The sequence below is a fragment of the Ziziphus jujuba genome, chromosome 8 (genome assembly GCF_031755915.1).
Source record: "Ziziphus jujuba cultivar Dongzao chromosome 8, ASM3175591v1".
In the NCBI taxonomy this organism is placed as follows: Eukaryota; Viridiplantae; Streptophyta; class Magnoliopsida; order Rosales; family Rhamnaceae; genus Ziziphus; species Ziziphus jujuba.
The window spans coordinates 13,789,450-13,806,228 of record NC_083386.1 but is presented as its reverse complement, the minus strand read 5'-3'; the positions used below and the strand labels follow the sequence as shown (position 1 = coordinate 13,806,228).

The window sequence follows — 16,779 nt, the reverse complement described above, 5'->3', positions numbered from 1 at the left end:
AGAATATGCAGTAATTAAGAAGTGAGAAACGATTATCAAGAAGCGTTTCTTGTAGCTTTCAACAAGTTCCTCTGGATCATTTCAAGTTTGTCCGTAACCTTCAATTTTGTTTATCTCCTACAAAAGAAAATATAGATTCTAGTTAATAATCTTTTACTCTATATTCAATGTGTATAAAACAACATAATAATAGATGTATAATGAGCTATTTTCATGTGTTAGAATCAATTCGAGTGGTTTCTTTGAAAAATTTCAGACTTACTTAGTGCATGCTCCCAAAAAAAAAAAAAAAAAGGAGGACAAAATTGGAAGCATATATATATATATATATATATATATGGTTTATTCCAGTCTAGAATCAAAGAAAATGTTCTTATACTCATGTTTATGAGGTTATTGTTCTACTCTGTTGTTCAATCTACAAAAGTTCTCCCTCAGTCTAAGGTACAAATTGAACCTCTAGGTACACACCCTTTTCCTAAGGATTAGGCTTTTACAAGATTTTATGTTAAATTTGCTAAATATACCCAGAAGGATGTTTAAAAGCTAGAATTTTTTCAAGTGGAAGCTAAAAAAATAAAAATGAAAGAAAGAAAACAGAACCAATCAAATTTTGCTTGTACCTCAATCCAAGCTTTCAGTTTAGGCCTGCCTTCATTGATGCCGTATTTCTTTACATCCAATAAGAAAAGCTGATATCTTTCAATAAATGGAGCATAAGCTATATCCACCTGAAGTTTAAGATCAAGATTTCCATCTTTTTGTAACTTGAATTTTTAAATAACCAAGCAAACTTAACAAAAATTTCATCAAGCAAGCATGGAAAAACTTTCTTTGGGTGGGCTAAGTTGTTTGGACTTGTCTCAAGATGCTACTGAGCATTAGATTGTGTGTGTGAATGGCAATTTGTCCCCACGAACTTAATCCTGCGGGCGCACCGCTTTTAACAGGATGGTTTTTTCCTGGATAATCGGAATTGCGGGACAGACTAGGGATAAAAGTTTAAAACCTTAATTGGAGACGGAGAATAAAAAACTTGGCCCAATATATATATATATATATATGTATTTATTATTTTTTATAATTTTGTTGTATTATTCTTTGTATATAAATAAAAATATTTATTATTCTTTCTCTAGTTGTGGCTAAATAATATCGTGACCGTCAATAAAAATATTCAATGAAATTATAAAAATATTAATATTCAATGAAATTATAAATACTTTATAATAAATATTTAATCAATTTCAAATATAATTTTATTATCAATATTGACTGTCGATACCATCTTGATGTATTTTATTATATTTTTACTGTATTTTAATCATTTTATATTTTATTCATAAAAATTTTTTTATAAAAATTTTTTTATAAAAATTATATCAATTATAAAAAAAAAAATGAAAAAAACTGTTCCATCCCATCTCAACACCAATTGGAAAATCCTTATCCCTGTCTCCTCCTAAAGAAATGGGAAAAATCTTGAAAACGGGATGGAAATTGCTGGCGGAAATGGGAAAAATCTTGAAAACGGGATGGAAATTGCTGGCGGAAATGGAAACAAGATTTAAAAAACCACCTCACCCCGTTGACATTTCTATGAATATATACATACGTATATATATACATATATTTATATTTTTTTTGGTGAAATTAAATTTAATATTTTAAAAAATAATAATTAAAATAAGCAAAGGGGAACACTAAAAATTAAATACCTTTTTTTAAATTTTATTCTTATTTCAATTCACCTCTTCTAAACTATTTTCTGAAGCAATTTTCGTCTAAAATTATAAGGTAAAATTGTTTTCTTTTGTTAGACTATACGATGAAATTATAAGGTTAAAAAAAAATAAAAAAATAAAAAGGGTTGACTTTTCAAAAACACAATTTTTGTTTTTGGAAAATTGTTTACCGTTGCAAAATCAAAAAGATACCATTTGCAAAACCGCGTTACGCGTGTATATAAATAAAGTGGGAGCAGAAGCAGCGTGTTCAGCACTGGTAAAGAAAGTTACCGTTGCAATCGCTCTCTCTCTCTGCTCTCTCTCTCTCTCTCAATGGCTTCTTCAACCTCCGAAAAAAATCGGAAAGCTACTCTGATAAAGAAAGCCTCAGAGCTTTCTGTCTTGTGTGGTGTTGATGTTTTAATGGTGATTTGCGGGTCTGATGGAAGTATGGAAGTTTGGCCAAACGACTCTGCCAAAGCCAATTCCACACTTTCCAAGTACTATCAAGCTATTCACAAACCAAAACCCATTAATCAGATTAATAATCTTAACATCTCTAATTCTGATCTGCTTCAATTTCCATCGGAGAAGAAGGTGGAAGAAATTCAAACTGATGATTTTGCGAAGCTGGAAAATTCTGATCTGGTTGGCTTATCAGATTACTTGGAGACCAAGATTCGATTTTTGGATCAAAAAATCGATGAGTCTTTGACGATGAACAAGGGAAAGGAAATTATCGTTTACAATGAAGAAAATCATGAAGAAGAAGAAGAAGAAAGATTAGATGGGTTTTGGTCTGACATTCTGAATAACTTAGATCAAGAATCTTCTTCTGAGAAACCAAATTTCCCTTTTGATTACGGCGTTGGAAATACCTCCTCTAGTAGTAGTAGCAGTAGTAGCGTTAATGCTGGTGATTATCAGATGGGTTTTGGGTCTGAGTCTTTGATGATGAAGGGCAAGGAAATTCAACACTGCAGTGAAGATCATGAAGAAGAAAGATTAGATGGGATTTGGTCTGATATACTTTTGGAGTTAGATCAGGAATGTGAGCTACCAAGTCTCCCTTTTGAGTATGGATCTACTAGCATTAATGGCAGTGATTATCGGTTGGGAGCTGTGGAGGCAGATTTTGGATATGGCGTGGAATCAGGATGGTATGAGGAACAAAGTCATCTTTGTGACCCATATTTTGGGTATTCCACAGATGAATTGGGTTTGGAATATATGATGGAACCAAATCCAAAAAGACAGAAACTTGAACACTAACCAGATTTTGTTGGACCAAAACATGGACGATATTGAATTTGTCATCAACACTACCACCAACAGGCCATGACTCTTTTTTATATATATATATATATATATATATTTTTATTGGTTTTGGTAGTAGAAAAAAGAAGTCAATTTTTGATGTCTATGACACGAAAATGTATATCAGCTTTTTTGGAATTTTATGATTATTTTATGTTTACTGTGATTTTGAATTTAGACACAATTATTTGCTTTAAAATTATATAACTTTTTTTTGGACACATATTATCCATTCATGTTCTTTTTCCTGCTAAATTTATAATTCAATTACCCTGTAGGGACTCTACTTGAAAGAATGAACATGAAAAACCTGTTTCCATTTAACACCCAAAAGTCTAAAAGGTCCATAAACAGACTAAAATGAACTGATGATATTCACTTCATTGCACCTTATTAGGTGGGTAAATAAACTTTCTCCTTCTACCATGAAGGCCTGTCTTGCAGATTAATAGGAACTAATTGTATGCTTTCCTGCAATCCCTGTTCCCAAAAAGTATTATAAACATGGCCAAGCACCTTCGCAAATCAACACATTGGAAACATCCTCCATGTCTTGTTTGCTTTCTCGGAAAAGTTTTAAATTTTTATTTTTATTTTTCAAAATTGAACTGGAGTGTTGGTTAATCTTAAGACTAACCCGTGAATATATGTTTATGTACGTGGATTGGTTATTGAAATCTGTTAGTTTTGTTTCGGTAGGAAAGAAAAAAAAAATTTGTGTTTTGGCTTCAAACCCGTGTGGATTTTGTGATGGGCATGTTTTAATTGATTTTTTTTTTTTTTTAAGTTTATTAAAATCGATATAAATAGCTCTATAAAATATGCATGTCCGTGACTTGGATCTATTTGTTTGTTTTGGGTTTTAAAGCAATTTGTTTTCCTGTGGGTTTAAAAATTTTTGGGCAAATATTTATTTTTGTTTTAAATCAAAAAATTTTTCCAAAATTGAATTGCCCATAAATTTCTAAACTTTTTGGTGAATTTTTGGTATTTTTCCGTTGTCGAAATAGTAAAAATTGGTTGAAAAATTCGAACCGGATCGGAAAACACGTTTATCAGAGAAACAAGTCAAGACAACCCAGCTGGAGGTTGAAGATGGGTTAAAAAACGGTTAATTTCTATGTAACGAAAGCATGGGTATGTTGAAGTAAAGAAAAAAAATTAAAGTAAAAAAACTCCTAAAGGAGCAATACCAAACTTCTTGCTAGAACAAGGAATAGATTACTACTTCTTTATGTTCAATAACTCAGTATACACTAATACCAAAGTCTTATCTGTTTGTAGATGGAACTTCAACAACAGCTTGATTTAGAGGGAAGTTATGAGTGTTATGTTCATGCATAACTTCCATACCCAAGTTAGCACGGTTGATAATATCAACCCAGTATTAATTACACGACCTTGACTATCAATTACAGATTGATTGAAATTGAAACCATTTAGACACCTTTCCAAGAACTTTTGTTATATGTTTGTTCCAGCTCTCAGCCCTCTTTTCTCGGTTCATCGATATTGAATCAATCGATTCGCTTTTAGGAATCACTAAATCCTAGAAGCGATTGTTCTGATATATCATGCAAATTCTTTGAAATGCAAAAATCAAATAATTCTCTGTGGTATAGGTAGGATTCAGGGTTAGTGGGTCCGAACTTAAAATTTTGTTGGACCTGGCAACGTGCCAAGTCACGTCAGCATGGTGATGACGGGGCAATGTGCCATGTCAGCACAGTGCCACATCATCAGAGTGCCATGTGGTAGTGATATTAGCAAAGATGCCATCATTGTGTAACTGATGATGTCAGCTGATGGGTGTATAAAGCAATTTTATATGAGTGTATACAGCAATTTTATAAGTGTCAAAAATTTTTATGGGGTGTATATAGAAATTTTACGGTGTATACAGAAACCCTAAAAATCATATTTTTTTGTGTTTTTCCTGTTGGAAATTGATTATAATTTGTTTGTTGAGATAAAGAAATAATAACAGATTGATTTCTGTTTTTGTGATTTATACAGAATTGGCAAATGGAGACAATATGATTATGCCCACTCAGACTCCTAGGATTCAGATGCCTCCTTCTGCAAGTCATGCAGAGAGACCTAAGAAGTTTAATGGAGCAAACTTCAAGAGGTGGCAGCAGAAGATGCTGTTTTACTTGACCATGCTGGGACTTGCGAGGTACTTAACTGAAGATGCGCCATCTAGTAATGAAGAGAGTGATAAAGAGACACTCATGGCGGTGGATGCATGGAACAATTCTGATTATCTATGTCAGAATTACATCTTGAATGACCTATTTGATGCTCTGTATGGAGTATAATGTGGCACTAAGTTAGTAAAGGAGTTGTGGGAAACTTTGGACCTCAAATACAAGACTGAGAATGTCGATTTGGAAAAGTTTATTGCAGGTCGATTCTTGGACTACATGATGGTGGATATGATGTTATTAACGAGTCAAGTACATGAGTTGCAAGTGCTGATTCAAAAACTTCTTGCTAAAAGGATGTTTATGAATGAAGCCTTACAAGTGGCTTCTATGATTGAGAAGCTACCTCCAAGTTGGAGTGACTTCAGGAATTATCTCAAGTACAAAAGAAAGGAGATGGATATGAAGGCTCTGGTTAGCAAGTTTCGCATTGAAGATGATAATAGAAAATCTGATAAAAGATCCTCAAAGGCCATGTTGACGGCTAATGCAGGTTCGGGAAAGTTTATTGCAGGCCGATTCTTGAACTACATGATGGTAGATACAAAACAATTAATGAGTCAAGTACATGAGTTACAAGTGTTGATTCAAGAACTTCTTGCTGAAGGGATGTTTATGAATGAAAAGCTACCTCCAAGTTGGAGTGATTACAGAAATTATCTTAAGCACAAAAGAAAGAAGATGGATATGTATGCTCTTGTTAGCAAACTTCGCATTGAAGATGATAATAGAAAATCTGATAAAAGATCCTCGAAGGCCGTGGTGAAGGCTAATGTTGTGGAGCATGGTCAGAGCTCCAAGAACAAAATGAAAACTGGAAAAGATTTCAGGTTTGGGCCTAAAGGAGGAATCTCCAAGAAGGCCAAGTTTCAAGGCAGATGCTTCAACTGTGACAAGATGGGTCACAGAGCTACAGAATGTAGTCTGCCAAAAAGAAAGAGGAACAAGGAGGCACAGATGATGGAGCATATCACTTGAGTGGTCGATAACATTGACCTTAATGCTGTGGTCTATAAGGTGAACTTGGTGGAATCTAATTTTAGAAAGTAGTGGTAGATACTGCTGCGACCCGCCATGTGTGTTCAGATAGGAACATGGTCACTTTAGGGATGTCAATTTGCCCCGCCCATCCCCGAAACCGCGGTGCACCGCCCCTAACGGGGTGGTTTTTCCCCGAAAATTCGGGGATGCGGGGCGGGCTCGGGGCAAATATCTAAAAACCGAGTCGGGGACGGGCCGGGGACAGGGAATAATAACCCCGTCCCGAACCCGCCCCGATATATATATATATTTATTTATTTATTATTTTTTTTTATAAAATTTTATTTATGTAAAATCATTTTCTTCTTTTTTTTTAATTTATTTTTCTAAATATGTATTTTATTATAATTGTAAATTTGTTCCTTGATGTATTTTATTATATTTTTATTGCATTGTAGTAATTTTCTTTATATGTTAATCATAAAATAATTTTTTTATATAAATTTTTTTAAAAAATATCAATTAAAAAACAAAATGGGGAAAACCGTCCCGTCCCGTCCCCGCCCCATAAAATCCCCGATCCCGCCCCGCACCTAAAGAAACGGGGAAAATCGCGGGGATGGGATGTAAAATTCCCCGCGGGGACGGGGATGGGATTTTAAAAACCGGCCCCGCCCCGCCCCGTTGACATCCCTAGGTCACTTCCTTCGAACCAAAGAAGAATGGGGAGAAGTTGAGCATGGGTAACTCCGCCACTTCAGAAATCTAAGATGATGGCAAAGTGATCCTGAAGATGACCACTGAGAAGGAGCCGAGTCTGAATAATGTGCTGTATATTCCAGATATGCGAAAGAATTTGGTGTTTGGATCGCTACTGAGCAAATATGGTTTTCGCTTAGTTTTTGAGTCAGATAAGATTATTTTGTCCAAGTTTGGGATGTTTGTGGGAAAAGGCTACGTAGTCAACGATTTATTTAAACTTAATGTAATGACTATATAGCCAAAAGAAATAAATAAAACTAGTACTTCTTCTGTTTACTTGCTTGAGTCTTTCATTTTGTGGCATGGTAGACTAGGATATGTTAATTTTAATTCTCTACGAAGGCATATAGGTTCCAATTTAATTTATATTATTTATTTTCCTGTATTTTGTATACAACATTGTTCCACATATATACATATATTCATATTTATATATATTTTTGTAACAATTAATAACAATTGATAGTTTTTAACTTGTGTTCCTCCCATGAGTTTCAAGAGTGAGTGGCACGTATTCCACATGGAAAATATACACTTTCCAAGACACAATTCAGTTTTTATTTTTATTTTTCCACTTTCCTAGACAAAGTACAATTTTTTTTACCCAAAAGTTCAATTTTTCTCGGGAACTAAATACATATCTCTTAATCTCAGGATTAGTGTTGGCCTTTATTGCAGCTATTTTTAATTTAATGTTATGTGAATATAGTAGTTATTCCAATAAATCATTCTTCAATTTCACAACCGTTATCTTTATTGGTTGATTCTAGTATCTATTTACACAAGATTTTGCTGCAAACGTAATCGTACTTGATTTATCTATATCTAAGGACTTAACAATGAGAAAATCTCACTTGTTAGTTCATGTTTACAATTTTCTTAATATGAAACTTTGGCAAACCATTTCTTGATTCCGTTAGCTAGAATCAAAAGATGTTGGTTTTTCTCAAATTATAGTTACAGCCATAAAAGTTGCAAGGAACATAAACTATTAGAGCGACCTACTTAAAAATGCCTACAAATAAATCTATCAGGTGAGATTTTTCAATCAACATTGCATAGCACATTTAGATTACCAAGTTTGGGTGATATTTGCCATACAAAGAAATTTATAATCTTAAGTGACAAAATTTCCCTTATCCAATTCCTAACTTATGGTTCCAAAAGTTTAATTTGACCCAACTATGCATATCAGTGTCAAGCTTATTTTCAATACTTATCATCAAGGGCATACATGAAACAGAATTGCAAGTGATGATTATAACATGTGAAGGGAGTATTTGAACACCATTGTTTTCTATGATTCTATCACTGATTTCAAAACTTCAAGGTATGAAGGCATGTGTCGAATCATGCGTTGTGACACGTGTCACCTGTCACAAGTGACACATGTTGAACTCTAACTAGTACCATGTGTCACATTTAGGATATGCCACATGTCATCCTGATACAGGTGACATGTGTCAGCCTCTAGTTTGTAACCCATGTAGGTCAAAGAAGGCGCCATGTGTGTGGCCTGTGCATGAAGCGAGCATGACGTCAACAATACGTTGGTGCCATGTCAGTCGTTGTGCCATGTGATAAATGCCACGTCAGCTCATGCTGCCACATGGCATGACACGTCGACACGAATGCCACATGGTAGTGCCACATCATCAAAGTGTCATGTCAGTAACAGTGACATGTGACAATGACATTAGCAATGATGCCATCATTGTGTAACTAATGATGCCAGCCCTGATGGGTATATAAAGCAATTTTATGAGTGTAGTAATTTTGTGGGTGTACACAATAATTTTTGTGGATGTATATAGAAATTTTGCGATGTATACTGAAACCCTAAAAATCACATTTTTTTGTGTTTTTCCTGTTGGAAATTGATTATAATTTGTTTGTTGAGATACAAAAATAACAATTAATTGATTTCTATTTTTGTGATTTATACAAAAATGGCAAATGGAGACAATATGACTATGCCCATTGAGACTCTCGGGATTCAAATGCCTCCTTCTGCAAGTCATGCAGAGAGACCTGAGAAGTTTAATGGAGTAAACTTCAAGAGGTGGCAGCAGAAGATACTGTTTTAGTTGACCACGCTGAGACTTGCAAGGTATTTAACTGAAGATGCACCACCTAGTAATGAAGAGAGTGATAAAGAGACACTCATGGTGATGGATGCATGGAACAATTCTGATTATCTATATCAGAATTACATCCTGAACGGTCTCTTTGATGCTATGTATGGAGTGTAATGTGGCACTAAGTCAGCAAAGAAGCTGTGGGAAACTTTGCACCGTAAATACAAGACCGAGAATGTAGGTTCGGGAAAGTTTATTGCAGGCCGATTCTTGGACTACATGATGGTGGATACAGAGCCATTAATGAGTGAAGTACATGAGTTGTAAGTGCTAATTCAAGAACTTCTTGCTGAAGGGATGTTTATGAATGAAGCCTTACAAGTGGCTTTTATGATTAAGAAGCTATCTGGGTTTTATGATTAATAAGCTATCTCCAAGTTGGAGTGACTTTAGGAATTATCTCAAACACACATGAAAGGAGATGGATATGGAGGCTCTGTTTAGCAAGCTTTGCATTGAAAATGATAACAGAAAATCTGATGAAAGATCCTTGAAGGCCGTGGTGAAAGCTAATGTTGTGGAGCATGGTCAGAGCTCCATGAACAAGAAGAAAACTGGAAAAGATTCCAGATTTGGGCCTAAAAGAGAAACCTCCAAAAAGGCCAAATTTCAAAGTAAGTGCTTCAACTGTGACAAGATAGGTCATAGAGCTATAGAATGTAAGCTACTGAAGAGAAAAAGGAACAAGGAGGTACAGATGATGGAGCACATCATTCGAGAGGTCGATGACATTGACCTTAGCGCTGTGGTCTTTAAGGTGAGCTTGGTGGGATCTAATCCTAGAACGTGGTGGGTAGATACTGGTGCGATCCGCCATGTGTGTTCAGATAGGAACATGTTCACTTCCTTCAAACCAAGGAAGAATGGAGAAAAGTTGTGCATGGACAACTCTGCCATTTCAGAAATCCAAAGTGAGGGTAAAATAATTCTGAAGATGACCTCTGTGAATGGGCAGATTCTGAATAATGTGTTATATGTTTCAGATATTTGAAAGAATCTAGTGTCTGAATCGCTACTGAGCAAACATAGTTTTCGCTTAATGTTTAAATCAGATAAGGTTATTTTGTCCAAGTTTTGGATGTTTGTGGAAAAGAGCTATGTAGTCAACAATTTATTTAAACTTAATGCAATGACTGTAAAGTCAAAAGAAATGAATAAAGCTAGTACTTCTTCTGTTTACTTGCTTGAGTCTTCCATTTTGTGATATGGTAGACTAGGACATGTTATTTTAATTCTCTGCGGAGGCATATAGGTTCCAATTTAATTGATATTATTTATTTTCCTGCATTTTGTATACAACATTGTTCCACATATATACACATATATTCATATTTATATATATATTTGTAACAGTTAATAACGATTGGCAATTTTTCACTTGTGTTACTCCCATGAGTTTCAAGAGTGAGTGGTACGTATTCCACGTGGCAAATTTACACTTTCCAAGACACAGTTCATTTTTTTTTTCCCACTTTCCTAGATAAAGTTCAATTTTTTACCCAAAAGTTCAATTTTTCTCTGGAACTAAAAACATATCTCTTAATCTTAGGGTTAGTGTTGGCCTTTGTTGCAGCTATTGTTGGTTTAATATTCTGTGAATATGGTAGTTAGTCCAATAAATCATTCTTCAATTTCATAATCATTATCTTTACTGGTTGATTCTAGTATCTATTTGCACGAGATTTTGCTGCAAACGTAATCGTACTTGATTTGTCTATATCTAAGGACTTAACAATCAGAAAATCTCACTTGTTAGTTCATGTTTACAATTTTCTTAATATAAAACTTTGGCAAACCATTTCTTGATTCCATTAGCTAGAATCAAAAGATATTGGTTTTTCTCAATTATAGTTATAGCCATTAAAGTCGCGAGGAACATAAACTATTAGACTGACCTAGAAAAATGCCTACAAATAAACCTATCAGGTGAGATTCTTCAATCAACATTGCATAGCACATTTAGATTACCAAGTTTGGGCGATATTTGCCATACAAAGAAATTCATAATCTTAAGTGACAAAATTTCCCTTATCCAATTCCTAACTTACGGTTCCAAAAGCTTAATTTGACCCAACTATGCATATCAATGTCAAGCTTATTTTCAATACTTATCACCAAGGGCATACATAAAACAGAACTTCAAGTGATGATTATAACATGTGGAGGGAGTATTTGAACACCATTGTTTTCTATGATTCTGTCACTGATTTCAGACCTGAACCTGCAGAATTAGTGGAAAATTCATAATGGTTTTGGCTGTTGGGAACAACATTGGGATTAAGAAGTTTCTCTTAACATTAGAATATGCAGTGATTAAGTAGTAAGCAAGGATTACCAAGAAGCGTTTCTTGTAGCTTTCAACAAGTTCCTTTGGATCATTTCGAGTTTGTCTGTAACCTTCAATTTTGTTTATCTCCTGCAAAAGAAACATATGCAGTCAACTTAAAATATTTTACTCTATATTTAATGTATATGCATCATAAAAAGATATTTTCATGTGAAGAAAAATATGAACAAACATTTCTATTCATTTCCATCCTCTTATTTACATGAATGTTAGAATTGATTTGAGTGGTTTCTTTAAAAAAAATTCAGATTTATTCAGTGCATGCTTGAAGGTAAAAAAGGGGCAAAATTGGAGGCATATCTATGGTTTATTCCAGTCTAGAATCAAAGAAAATGTCTTTGTAAATGTTATTATACTTGTGTTTCTGAGCTTATTGTTCTTCTCTCGTGTTCAATTTACATAAGTACTCCCTCAGTCTAATGTAAAAATTGAACCTCTAGGCATACCCTTTTCCTAAGGATACAATAGCTTTCATCAGATTTTATATTAAAGTTGCAAAATTGACTCAGAAGGAAAAGTAAAACCAAAATTCTTTCAAGTGCACGCTAAGAAAACAAAGAAAAGAAAAACTATGTAAAAGAAAGAAAATAGAACTAATCAAATTTTGCTTGTACCTCAATCCATGCTTTCAGTTTAGGCCTGCCTTCAGTGATGTCATATTTCTTTACATCCAATAAGAAAAGCTGATATCTTTCAATAAATGGAGCATAAGCTATATCCACCTGAAGTTTAAGATCAAAACATCCATCTTTTTTAACTTGAACTTATAAATAATGAAGCAAAATTAAAGAAAGATTCATCTAACAAGCATGGAAAACTGCCTTGCAAATCAAGAAAAGTTAGAATTAAACTGGAAGCTAGAAGAAAATGGATATCTTGCTGCAATATTACCAAACTAAACTGGCCCAGAAAGAAAGGTCCATCTTCAAATTTAGAGAGAGCTGTTTCAATGTAATCAAATGCAGCACCTGATGCAGAATATTACCCTAGTTATATTTTGCGTATCTCCAACTCAAAATAACATCAACAGGAACATGTGGCATCTCACCGGATTCCTCTACTTCTCCTTTAAATGAAGAAGTGACGGATTTATGGACTGAGCCAGATTGCGACAATAACTCTTCTGCAAATTCTATCCTTGCAGGATCCTACATATTCAGAGTTGTTAGCATTACACTCAGAAACACGTTGAGTGTGGGTTGTAGTTGGTAACAAAACATCAGCGAGATCTTACATCAGGAAAAAGTGAAGGCCCTTTGAATTGACTGTCAATGTATTTAATCAAGTCAAGACTCTCTCCTATAACTTTGTTATTGTGTTCTAATGATGGCACCTGCATTCAAATTCCATATGAAAAACAAAAAAACAAATTGAAGAGAAAATGCAATGACTGATTATTACAAATTGCAGATTATTTATCAGGTTTCTTGTGTCTCTATTTACTCAGAACATCAAAGGCTTCTTATCCATTTAATATGACTTGTACTGAAAAACCTTGTAAGATTATGTTATAAGCTCAATGCCAATAGGCAACAGTTAAGAGGGCGTCAAAGTGGCAAGTGGAATGAAAGGTTTAGAATGGCCATGAATCTATCATGTTTACCGGCATTATTTACTGACCATGTTCTACAGTTGACATCTAGTTGCAATATACTGCTAAATTTACTTCTCATGACTCGACAAGAACTCTAGTTGAGAAAATGAACATGTGCCTTTCAATTGCTAAAGAAAAACCCTATTCCATTTAGCATCCAAAAGTCTAAAGGGCAATAAACGCATTAACATTTACTGATATTCAATTCAATTCACCTTGTTATCTGGGTAAACTTTCTCTTTGTACCATGAAGGCCTGTCTTTCAAATCAATAGGAACCAATTGTATCTTTTCCTGCAATCCCTGTTCCCCGAAGTTTTTGGAGAGCAGAGAAAGTGAAATTTTGTGTCAAAGGGAGAAAAAAAAAAAAAAAAACATGACCGAACACCTTTGCGATCAACACATTTGAAACATTCATGCCCTGTTTGCTTTCTCAGAAGAATTATAAAAGGTAGGAAAGTAATAGAAATTACCCAGAGAGAATAGATAAGGTCTAAGTTTTCATATTGGTTCTTTTCCATTTTTCCAAGTTTTCAGGCAATCATTTAGAGGGTAACCAGAGAGACACCAAAAAACAAGCAAAACCAAGACCAGAAATTGTTGAAGAATCAACCTTAACATTCCGGGTAATCCACACACGTTGCGCATATGGGCATTGGTACGATATATACAACCTTCAACAATATATGCATCCACAGTTAGATTAAAAAAAGACAAAAATCCAAATAATTTTACTTGTTTACATTGAAACAATTCAACAAACACATAGAATACCACTTTCAAGAACCATGTATATCTACCTTTCACCAAAAAAATAAAACAAAAAATGAATAAAAATCTACCTTGTATTTCCATCGAAGACTGGGGGTGGGTCTGAAGTAGAAGTGAAAGCTGGTGGAAGAACCTCTTGGTTACTTCTTCGCAGAAAGAGAACCCAAACAAAGACCAAAAAAAAAAAGAAAAAAAAACAGACAGTTAATAAAAATTAAAAACCCAGAACATTTTTATGCTTTAGAAAACCAAAAAAGGAAACAGAAAATGAATTCCTGCAAGAAGAAAACAAAAATCAGATACCCAGTAGTTGCCATTGTTGTAAAGTGAGCAGCTTTAGATCTTCCAAAACCAGGTTTTTGTTGAATCTTAGTAGAAGATAAGATATGGGTTTTAGGGAATCTAATCAGTACAAACTTGTTGGAGAAAGAGATTGAATCTGAAAATTTTCGTGGATAGGTTAGGGGTGAAGAAGAGCTAGCAGTAGTGAAGCTGCTGTAGCTCATTTTCAAAGCAGACAATTTTTTTTTCCTGGTGGGTGTTTGGATTTGTCTAATTTGGAGTGGCGGTTAGTTAATAAAGGTGAACAGTTATTAATTTATGTTCCTCAAAATGGGTTTCGTGGGCGAGTGTGCCACGTGGAGTATGTCTTACCTGAAACTTACAAACTTTCCAAATTTTTTCGTTCCTTTCCTTTTATTTTTACTTTCCGAGAATTTTTATTATTATTATTTCACTTTACGAGACCGCTTGTTTTGTTTCTTTTGTTTTTTTAATGTGGTATGAGAATTGCTAGCGTATAGAATATGGCCACGAAATCTGCATTATTAAGTATATGTGAATTTACCGGTTTGCATGGAAATACAGTTCAAATGGTTGCTAACTTGCTATACGGTCAGCACGGGATACTGGGAGGCATGCAAGCTTGGTGTTGGGGGTCATATTGGTGAACCTAGCAACTTCAACAATAAAGTATGGTGGCGGCATCCATGGCAACTATCTGTCCCAAATAAGGTCAAATTATTTTTATGGCGTGCTTGTAATGATGCCATACCTTGTTTATTTTTATTGGCTTCTCGACATATTATTCGGGAAGAACAGTGTCCAATATGCTCGAAAGATGAGAAACAACCATTGTATGTTTTCAGGAAGTGTCGAAATGCAATACGGATATGGAAACATTATGAGTTTTTTGGGGCTTTAAAGAGTAATGCATGTAACTCTTTTTCTGACTTGTGTTCTTTTGTTTCTAACACATCTACCAGAATTTCAGCGGGAAAGGTTTGTCTGGACTTGTTGGAGTTTATGGAATAGACGCAATGCTGTGGTTCATGGTAATTATGTAAAGCCAGATATTCAAGTTTTAAATTCTATATCTGAATTGCATATAGAATTTAAGGAAGCCTCTCAACAAGCAGTGTCTTCAGGGCCCTGTTCTCGAGCAACTCGATGGCTGCTGCCACAGGGAGACAATCTCGAAATTAATGTTGATGCCGCTGTTAAATCTGATGCTGGAATTATAGGGATTGGGGTTGTGGTGTGTAATGCTTCAGGTGATCTCTTGGGCTCATTGGCTAAGCCATTAATGGCTACTTGGTCACCCCAGACTGCTGAACTTATCGCTGTTCGTGATGCAATCTGGTTTTGTGTGGAGGCTGGGTTCTTTCAAGGTGATATTGTTAGTGACTGTCTCACTGTGGTCATGCTGTGAATACAGTACCCAAAGGCCAACATCTGGAGCCTAATTGATTTTTGGTTGAAAATTTACAAGAGTTGTCTTTGACCTATTCAGGTTTGACGTGCTCTTTTCAACCTAGGGAGGCAAATACTGTTGCTCACTGTCTTGCCAAATATGCAACAGGTTTAGAGCAGTATGAATCTCGGCTTGAAGTTGGCCCACATTGGCTTTCTGTATTACTTCAGGCTGATTGTTGTAACCTGTTCCTTAATTATTGATGTGGTCTTCTTATTTAAAAAAAAATATATATATATATATATATATATATATGGAAATTCTATGGTGAGAACGATCCGCATGAGGACCGCAGTATTAGTGACAGTTTTTTATAGTATTAACGACGATTTTTTAGAAAATCGTCACCAATACTATGAAAAACCGTCACCAATACTATGATCCGCATGAGGACCGTCCGCACCATAGACAGACTGTATATATATATATATATGTGAATTTTATTCAAGGATTTTCTTGTGAATGCGAATCCTTAGTGTAAGATAAACGAATGACTTTGATTCTTTTTCTTTAGATTGTGAATTTGGAGCCTATCCATTTAAATCCATTGACTCAAAAATTAGAAATTTATTTGATAAGTTTACTTTAACAATATATATATATATATATTTATTTATTTATTTTAATGAGAGAGTGAGTTCAATGTCCATGTTGCTGGTGGTTGAGTACAATGTCCATGTTGATGCTATTCATAGTTTAATGTTTGTGATTGAAAAACGTTATTCGTTATTAATGAAGATCCATTATCAATGGCTTTTCATATTATATGTTTAATTTTAAAAAATATAAAAATATTAAATACAACTTGTCAAATCAGTATAAATTATGCAGATGATTTCACTAATGGAAACAAATACGATGATCATCATCCATCGGACACATACTGATTTAATAAATATTAATTGATTGTAATTAATGTTTTTTTATTTTTATTTTTAAAAATCTATGAATTTTTAATAGTAGCCTATTAAATTGCCATGTGATCACATAGAATCCCTTGTTCATCCATTATTAGTGGTAACAAATAGTTTTTTTATCTTTCTAACAATGAGAAAATCTCATTTGTTAGTTCATGCTTGCAAATGTTAATATATATATATATATATATATTAAACTAAAAACCGTATCATTAGTGGTGACAAATTGTGTTTTTACTAACAATGAAAAAATCTTACTTGTAAGT

At 34.2% G+C, this 16,779-nt stretch overlaps 2 protein-coding genes across 4 annotated transcripts; one reads left to right on the top strand and one right to left on the bottom strand.

The window, feature by feature from the left end:
- Window positions 1–2,013: 2,013 nt before the first annotated feature.
- On the top strand, window positions 2,014–3,232 carry LOC107413621 (agamous-like MADS-box protein AGL75). The gene has a single exon (XM_016021625.4). It carries the CDS (start codon window positions 2,061–2,063, stop codon window positions 2,997–2,999), a length of 939 nt encoding a protein of 312 aa, XP_015877111.2. The 5' UTR covers window positions 2,014–2,060; the 3' UTR covers window positions 3,000–3,232.
- Window positions 3,233–11,059: 7,827 nt separating this feature from the next.
- Window positions 11,060–14,441, bottom strand: LOC107413619 (protein IN2-1 homolog B). Of its 3 annotated transcripts, none has more exons than XM_016021621.4 (10): window positions 14,147–14,431; window positions 13,915–13,989; window positions 13,686–13,746; window positions 13,289–13,375; window positions 12,714–12,812; window positions 12,528–12,627; window positions 12,371–12,447; window positions 12,094–12,201; window positions 11,468–11,548; window positions 11,060–11,353 (listed from the first exon to the last, which is right to left on the bottom strand). In XM_016021621.4, the coding sequence occupies exons 1-10, from the start codon at window positions 14,347–14,349 to the stop codon at window positions 11,342–11,344; spliced, it is 903 nt and encodes a 300-aa protein (XP_015877107.3). In that variant the 5' UTR covers window positions 14,350–14,431; the 3' UTR covers window positions 11,060–11,341. The 3 variants fall into 3 exon arrangements, with proteins under 3 accessions (XP_015877107.3, XP_015877108.3, XP_048326990.2); XM_016021622.4 differs by having other exon boundaries at window positions 13,915–13,986; window positions 14,147–14,430; XM_048471033.2 differs by lacking the exon at window positions 13,289–13,375 and having other exon boundaries at window positions 14,147–14,441.
- Window positions 14,442–16,779: the final 2,338 nt, after the last annotated feature.